General features: G+C 24.7%; 1 protein-coding gene across 1 annotated transcript; it reads right to left on the minus strand.

The window, feature by feature from the left end:
• Window positions 1–822: 822 nt before the first annotated feature.
• On the minus strand, window positions 823–4,760 carry LOC117172731. Its single transcript, XM_033360901.1, has 2 exons — window positions 4,650–4,760; window positions 823–1,359 (listed from the first exon to the last, which is right to left on the minus strand). The coding sequence occupies exons 1-2, from the start codon at window positions 4,692–4,694 to the stop codon at window positions 925–927; spliced, it is 480 nt and encodes a 159-aa protein (XP_033216792.1). The 5' UTR covers window positions 4,695–4,760; the 3' UTR covers window positions 823–924.
• Window positions 4,761–9,192: the final 4,432 nt, after the last annotated feature.

Consider the following 9,192-nt stretch of genomic DNA (forward strand, 5'->3'; position numbering starts at 1 on the left):
GCTAGACTTGTATTGAAATAGCAAGAATGCTATTTCAATTTTAGAATTTTCAGGAATTGCTGAAATTCTATTTTAATTTACAGATTATATTTTTATAGCTAGAATTCTAATTCAATTGTTAGAATTCTATTTAAGTTGGTGGACTATCATTTAAAAAGGAAATTTTCACTTAAATTCTCTACAATTTAAATGCGGTCTAATTTCATTGAGTTTACTTTAGTTCGCTGTTTCCGAAAACGTAGTTAACTACACTAAAAAAATGGTTAGTTGAACCAACTATTTAGTTAATAAGATATCGTACTGTTATTTTATTAGTTGATACTGCTATTTTATTAGTTGATACTGCTATTGATTAGTGCGTACAACAATTCCATTAGTTGCAGTGACAATTCAGTTAGTACCAGCAACTAAGTAAATGATTTTCCCAACTAATAAAATAGCAGTAAAATATCTTACAAACTAAATAGTTGGCCAAACTTACGATTTTTTCAGTGTAAATTTAATGTTTATTTAAATGAATGGGTTATATCATCCGAATGTATTACTTATTATAATAGAATAAGGTAATAGGACATGAAAGTCTTTTGAAATCTTCAATGTCCCAAATCTGTTGAAATCTATAAAAATCATTTAAAATCAAATTTTATTTTTAAAAAAGAAATAATTTAGTCTTCGAAGCATGCAGTGGGCAACGGTGCTGTAATATTCGTGCGGTGTCCGGCGATATCGGTGGCCGTGCGGTGACACGAACTTACTTATTCTCAACAATGAAAAATAATTAGTGCTTACTTTTTCTTGCAAAATTTAAAAATAAAATAAAAATGCAATATTTACTTCATTTATTATCTACCAAATTCCTGACTGGAATTAATTATATTTTGGTAGCCATCACACAACTACGCTCAAATCATACAAGGTCTGGTTTTAAGTGAAATTAATAGTTTGAGAAGGTGTAAATCCAAAAGGTAAATTTTCGGACGAAAATGGAACAGGTCCTTCATGATACTGTATTTCTGGAATCTCTTCTGTGAGAATTTGCACTTGTGGAATTTTTCCTGAATTAATTTCCGTAGAAGTATTTTGTTCAAAAGGATTATCAGATCGAGGAACAGCTTTAGCAGTTTCTTCAATGAATTTCCGGGCAGAATTTTCGCCCAATTTAACAAAACTTTGTCCAACTTCGATTCCTTGTTTAGCAGAATTTTGTGCTGATTGTAAACTATTTAAAACCGCAGATTTAGCTGATTCGATTGCACGATGTGCCATTTCTTGTACCTGACTCAATGCATCAGAAACTCGACGTCTTATACTATCCAGGAATTCCTGAATCACATCATCTGGAGTTGGCCTTGCCCGAGCCTGTAAATAAATTGTAATACTATTTTTCAAAATAAAAATATTTTCATGAAAAATGATTTTCTCCTTTCGCGCTGCTGGAAATCGAACCCAGGTCTTCTGATTGTCCATCGAGTGCTCTAATAACTAAGCTACTCGGGAGATCAATAGAGGAACCTTTTTTTAGAAATACACGCTCTCTTTAGCAAGGTGTTAATTTTTAAAATTAAATTATTTGTTCTGAAATAAGTGAAAGGAGAATATCTTTTTTCAGAAAAAATATTTCAATTATAAAATTAATTTGTAGCTCTATCTAGTCTGAAAAGACTTTAAGAATTTTCTGTTATTTGTGGATTTAACTTAGATCGATAGTGTGGATTTCCCTTTTTCTCGGTCGGTTAAGGAGATCTCCACTGATCGATTGTTATCATCTCCTATGTTAGTAAATGTTTCTTGTACCATTTTTCAAATTGTTTCTTTCTTTTTGAAACTTGTTAGAAATTACCGAAAAATAACATTTCCGACATTGTAAAATTCTCGAAAAAGAAAATATTCGATATAACAAATTCCCGAAATATAAAAATCCTAAAATGGAAATTTTTAAAATTTCAACGTATAGAAAATTGTTTTTTAGCCAATATTATGTGTTGAATATAATTAAAATGATAAAACCTTTATTTAAAGAAATATACATTTCTAATGTTTAATGTATTTAAAAAATTAATTTATCATTTGTTCAAACAATTTTTTGCCTTTGTAAAACGAAAAAAGTTATTATTTTATCAAAATAATGACCCAATTAACGGATATAGAGAGTGAAAGTTTTTGTCTGAAGTTTTCTTTGCAATTATTTAAACAGTTTATAATTATTCACTTGCGTCTTTTCATAAAGAAGGTGTGAAAAGCCTAGTTATAATCTAGAGTTTTTGCACCTCCTCTATCAATTTAATAATTCTATTCATCCACGTTCAAAAAAAATAAAATCTCTTACTCAATTTAAAGTTAATAAAAAAAACTTTAGGAAGCTCACCACTGATCGATCAAAATTAATTCAAGTTTTGGGGCATTTTCCGGACACAATTAATACAAGCGAATTGGGGGTTTTTAAACCAAATTTTATAGGGTTCATAAAAAATACTTCTTTTTTTAGAATCGAGCTTTCCCCATTTAAAACCTCATGTTATTTTTAAAGGCCCATAAAACAACGTTGATAAAAAAACGGATTTTCTTTTTTCCTCATAACTAAAAACTTAGCGGTATCGATTATAAAAAAATAACAGTCGCATTTTTACAAATATAAAGAAACAGCCTAATCTACACTCTTATTTATGATTAAAATAAAAATTAATGTATAGAATTCCTGAAAATAGAAGCAAGCATCCAACGACCAAATTTGGACAACCAACACATGTTGCTCCTATTGCGACTAAAATCTTTTTTTATATCTAAACAATCCTTTGGTAAATATTATAAATATTTATTTATTGTGATTTGTCATTAATTCTTTTAAAAAATTGTTCTAACGACTTAAAGCTATAGAAGAAGCTATAGAAGCAATAGACAAACTTACTTTCAAAATTGAAAACAGCAGAGTTGTAGAGAATAATTTCCTGAGAAAAATAAGCCGTTATTTATTGAAATGAAATTATTTTTCAAATATAGGTAAGAAGCGATTATCAAAAAATATTAAATTTCAAAAAGCATGGTTAAAATTAAAGTGGTTTTGTGTAAATCTTAAGATTTATCATGCAAAATAATTTATTTTATTTGGAATAACACCAATTATAATATTTTGAATCTCAAAATCATAGAAAAACAGCATTTTGTGGCGGCTGTTCAAATTTCTTCGTTGGATTCTTAGTTTTATTTTCAGGGATTCTATACATTAACTTAAGTATTCTACAACTAAATAAATATGCTAGAAATAAATTTTTTCAAATCAACAAATATAAAAGAAACTTTATTCGTAATCAAATTTAAACTAAGTTAATATAAAATTTAATTTACTTAAATTATATAAATAAATTTATTTAAATTAAATTAAATTTAAATTATACTTTAATTATTTTTGGTAGATAATGCATATTTCTGGTTAATCAGTCTGTTTTGGTAAATGATTCAAAACATTTGTTAAAAATTCCTATGTTTTGGTTTAATTAAACTGTTTTTAATTGAAAATCAAAATATTCTTTTTTTAACTATCAGCTATTACAATTTTTGTTGAGAATTGATTTGTTTATCATAAATTTATCACTTTGTTTAAAAATGTATCTTTTTGACTAACTTTTAGTTTTAAAAAACAATTATTTTAATTTAAATAAGGCAATCGAATTTTGAAAAATGGTGCGTTTTTACCTTTTGCAAATATCCAACTTTTGATTGAAATTTGAAAATAAAGTTACTTTTGTTCACGTCAAGTACAAATTTTATCTCTGCGAAATAAGTCTGGTTTTGGTTAACAATAAAATTTTACATTAATGGATGTTAAATTTTTCTTAGTTTTATTATGCACACAAATGTCAAACGACACAAATTATAAAAATAAAATAACAGAAGTTATTAACCCCAAAAAGAACTACAAGTTTGTCACCAATCATTTTTTTTATGGAACGCGCAGTTTTGGTTTTAATCTTAAAACTTAAAATTAAAAAAATTAATGTTCAGACAAACGACACAAGCTATAAAAAACAAATAGATAAAATTTGTGCATCCGAAAAGTTATCACAAATTTCTTATGAATAATTTTTAGATTAAAGTTTAAATTTTAGTATAAAGTCTACAGTTTCTCAATCAGAAATTATCTAAAAATTTGTTATAAACTTTTGTTATAAAAATATATTAAAAATAAAAAAGTTATCTTTTCGGAAAAAGGAAACATCCTACAATAACAATTTATTTCTCAAAATTTTTGGCTAAGATGCGTATATTTAGTTTAAAACATAAAAAATAACATTGAAAGTAATGCAATTAATTTTTTTGAAAAACGACACAAGTTGCAATAAAATGTTGAATAACAAGAATGTCTTTTATAGAAGGTGCCCTTTTTTGATTTAAAAAAAAAACACAATTAAAATACGTATGCTTCGATACCAGTGCATATTATCAATTGTAATAATATAAATTTATTGAAATGATATATTTTTCAGAGTAGCTAAGAATGAAATTTAATAAAAAATAAGAAACGAATGTCAAAGTAATCGTGATAAATAAAATTGATACTTTATTTTTCAATAAATTATTAAATATTTATATAATTTTAATTTTAATTAAATTTAAATTAAATATAATTAAAATTTTATATATCCGAGGCTCACCTGCGTCGAGAAACAGATCACGAAGATGAAAATTAAGAACTTCATGACGAAGTAAGTAACTGGTAGAATCTGACTTGAAAAAACGAATGTTAAGCAGAAACCTGAAACGATTAATTGCAGATATTGAGGGAACTTGAGTATTTATTATACTGATCAACAAACCGGATGCTGCGACAATTATCAACAGACGGAATTGTTACCCATCATCAATGAATTGCGTGGGCGACGAGGGAAAAGATAAGGTGAAGAAAAAAAACATTCCATCGTACAAAGAGACTTCTAGGACTAACAAAAAAAAAATTACGTGCCGGATCAATTATAGAACATTTAAGAAAATTCAAAGCTACACTTATTTTTACAAAAACCCAGCGGGCACAAAATTTGACGACGTCTTTACGATATCGTTACGACATCTTTATTACATCTTCACGACATCTTTACGACATCTTTACGACATCTTAACGACATCTTTACGACATCCTATGTCTATGTCGTTTCTGTCTCTTTGCGATATGGGAAAGACATCATCAAATTATAGGACTTATTTACGATATCGTAAGGACACCTTAACGACGTCGACATATGATGTCGTAATGTTGTCGTAAATATGTCGTATCGATGTTGTAAATACGTCGCCAACTTTTGTGCCCCCTGGGAACATTCTAGAGTGAAATAAACATATGTATACTTTTTAAATTACAAAATTGTTACAGATCAGGTAATTGCAGAAAGTGAGTGTCAGAAAAAACCTGGCAGAGTTAAGAAATTTTCGAAAAACTTGAGTTGAAGTTAATTTTATTATTATGGTTAAAAATCCCAACTATTTTTTAACCATAATCTTTTTTTAGTTGAGGATTCAAGATATTTTGTTGAAAATCCAACTTTTTTGGTTGAATTCAACTATTGTTGGTATAAAATTTAAATCCTTTTTGAATAAAATATTAAATATCACGTTTTTTATTCAGAAATTAGCCTTTTTGGTTCAAAATTCAACTGGTTAATAAGAAGTAGAACTACTTTGTTAGAAATTTATTAATTTGGTTGATGGATTATCATTTTATTTTACAAACATTTTTTTCAAAACTTAATTATTTTGTTGAACATTATATTTAGTAGTTGAAAATTAGATGTTTTAACGAAAAATATAATTTCCACATGTATGGTTCAAAATTGATCTTTTAAAGTCGAAAATTTAAATATTTCGGTAAAAACTCCTATATTTGATCGAAATTTCAAATTTTCTGAGAAATTATTAAATCTTCTTAACAAACAATTTATCTTTTCAGTATAAAATTCTTGTAAAATTCAAATATTTGATTGAAAATTCATATACTTTTTTAAAAATTCTTCTATTTTGGTTGAAAATTCATCTTTTTGGTTGAAACTTAGTTTTTTCTAATTTAGAATTAATTTTTTGAACAGAAAATTTAACTGTTCTATTTTTTGTTGAAAATGTATTCTTTCTGATAGAAATTTAATCTTCTTGGTTAAAAATGATACTATTTCGTGTCAAATATAATTTGTTTTTATTGAAAATTAAATTTCTGTACTGAAAATTTAATTATTCTATTTTTAGTTTAACATTTATTTTTGTGAAAATTCAACTTTTTGTTGAAAATCTGTCTTTTTTAGTAGAAGAATACTCTCATTATTTCAAAATTCATCCTTTTCAATAAAAATTAATTTCTGTGGTTGAAAATTTAACTATTTTTTTGAAAATTCGTTCCGCTTTTGGTTGCAAATTTATTTTATTGCCTGAAAATTAAAGTATTTTATTTTTGATAAACAATTTATCTTTTCAAATGAAAATTAACCCATTTGGTTAAAAATTAATTCTTTTTGTTGACGATTTATTATTACATTTAAAAGTTCACTTTAATCATTTCACTTATAGTGAAAAATTCAACTTTTTTGATATAAATGTAATTTGCTTCGTTAAAAAATGTTCTGTTTTGTAGAATATTTAACTATTCTACTTTTTAATATAAAATTCATCTTTTGGGTTAAAAATTCTAGTTTTTGGTCAAAACTTCATATTTTTGGTTAAAAATTCTTCAACGTGATTAAATATTAACTCCGTTGACTGAAAATTTGTTTCGTTTTAGTTAAGAATTAAGTGTTTTTTTAACTATAGCTGTGAATATTCCGTTCTTGCTTAAAAATTTATATTTTTAAGTAAAAATTAATTCATTTTGCTAAAAATGTTTATTTTTTGTTTAAAACTTACTATTCTAATTTCAAATTGAACTATTCTAGTTTTGATTTTTAAATGATCTTTTTCAGTTGAAAATTTATATATTTCATTGAAACTGTTTATTTTATGGTGGAAAGTTTATCTTTTGGGTTTAAAATTAAATAATTTTGTTAAAAATTCATTTTTTGGTTGAAAATTGATTGCTTCAACTGAAAATTTAATTATTTTATGTTTGGTTAAAAATCTTTTCTTTATAAACAAAAAAAATCTTTTCTCTAAAATTCTTTTCTTTTTTTTTTTGGTTGGGCATTTATTTTTATAATATTTTAACAATTTAATTTTGGTTCGAAATTAATCTTTTTTAGGTGAAAATTCATGTAATTTGTTGAAAATGAGTATTTTTTTATAGAAAATTAATCTGTTGAGTTGAAAATTCAACCAAATGTTTGGTTACAAATTCATATTTTTCGTTGAGGATTCATCATTTTAGTTAAAAAGTAATTTCTTAGATTCAAATTAGATCTTTTTTTATTTAAAAATTCCACTAAAAAGTGTTTAAAATGTATTTGAAAAGAAAAATTTTTTTGCATTAATATTATTAATATTCTAGATGTATGGCTGGTTTTATACCTATAAGAATTTAGAAATTGGGCCACTGTTAGAAACCTTGAATAAGGCACATAATAATAGGCATATTATAAATATAGGCATATAAATCCTAATTCAAAATCCTTATAAATGCTTATTATATCTTATTTATTGTATAAACGTGGTACCATTTTACAATATAAAACAAAATATTGGTAGAGTTTTATAATTTATAAATGGAAAAATTCACGGATACATATTTCACTTTTATTCTGCATTCATCGCCAGTACGAAACATTTTTTTATTATATTCAAAATAATAATAATAGATATTTTAAAAATAAAATTTTTTTTTTTAAATGAAGTATTGTCTACAAATAGATAAAAAATATTTTGATGCAACACTGAATGCCTTTTCAATATTTTTTTTAGTCTTAAAAATATTGAAGTTACTTAATTAAATTACCAATTGAAATTCACCAATTTAAAACTTTTTGTCAGCACCCTCAAAAATGCAAAATAATATTAACAACTGTTAATAACAATACAATACAAAAATGTCCAATTGAACCCTTAAATTCGAGCTAAAATTAAATTCTAAATATTGAAAGCAATAAAATGAGTATTGCGAGTTTGTTTTTAAATTTACATACATATAATTTCCATAAGATTCTTGAGAAAATTAAAAAAGATTTTTAATTATCTCAGATCTATCAAAGACGATGAAGCAAGAGAAGATTTTAAATATTTATATTTTATTTTAAAGGAATTCACAAAATAATACGAAAAATTTGATTCTTTTAAAAAAAATGTATAGGAATTTTAGAAGTTTAGAAGAAATCAAGAAATATTTAATGGATTTGCGAAAATGCTTCTAAGTTTTAAAGTATTTATTATCCATTTAAAATATCTCAAATTTCTTTCAATATTTTTCACTTGCTTACATTTTTTCAAAACGTTGATAAATCATTAAAAATGTAAACAAATTACCTTATGATCTTCTGAATTTTTCCAGGAATTTTAAGAAAATTGGTTTATTCTCTCAAAATTCTTAAAAGCCCCTCCAACTTTTTTTCTAATCCTTAAAAATCTACATTTCTAAAAATCTTTTAAACTTTCAAATTCTTTTTTAATCTCTACATTTTAGGAAATTCTTTGAAGTATTTGAAAACTTTTTCTAATTTTCTCTTAAAGCTCATTTTCCAAACTAAATTCTTTTAAAATTTTCACACGAATCTTAAGATTTTTTTTAAATTCCGCAAGATTAAAAAAATTGCTCTAAAATGTTTCAGATTCTCCTTTGGCAACTTTAGAATTTTGCGAAATCTTTTAAAATAATCTTCTGAAATTAGTTTTTTGAAATAAAAGAACAATTTCATTTTTTCTGTGAACCTGAAAATTCTTTTCGTTTTTATTCTCATGAAACTATATGAAATTCTTCTAAAATCTTTACAACTTTTAATTATTCTCAAACCGTTAAAAAACTTTTAAATATCTCTTAATCTTACTCAAGTTTTTTCTAAAATTATGTTTTGTGGAAAAATTTCAAATTTTTGCTCAAAAGATTTTACGCTATTTTCAAAAATCGTAGAAAATAATAAAAAATGTTTTGTAATATTTATCAATTTGCTATTTGAATTAATTACAAAACAATCACTTAAAATTTGTCTATGAATCCTAAGTATATTTTTTTCTTTCTCCTGACAGCCTACAAAAATCAGTTTATGCAAAAGTTTTTAAAATCATGAAAAGTAAAAAAAT

The sequence above is a fragment of the Belonocnema kinseyi genome, chromosome 5, assembly GCF_010883055.1.
Source record: "Belonocnema kinseyi isolate 2016_QV_RU_SX_M_011 chromosome 5, B_treatae_v1, whole genome shotgun sequence".
Lineage (NCBI taxonomy): Eukaryota > Metazoa > Arthropoda > Insecta > Hymenoptera > Cynipidae > Belonocnema > Belonocnema kinseyi.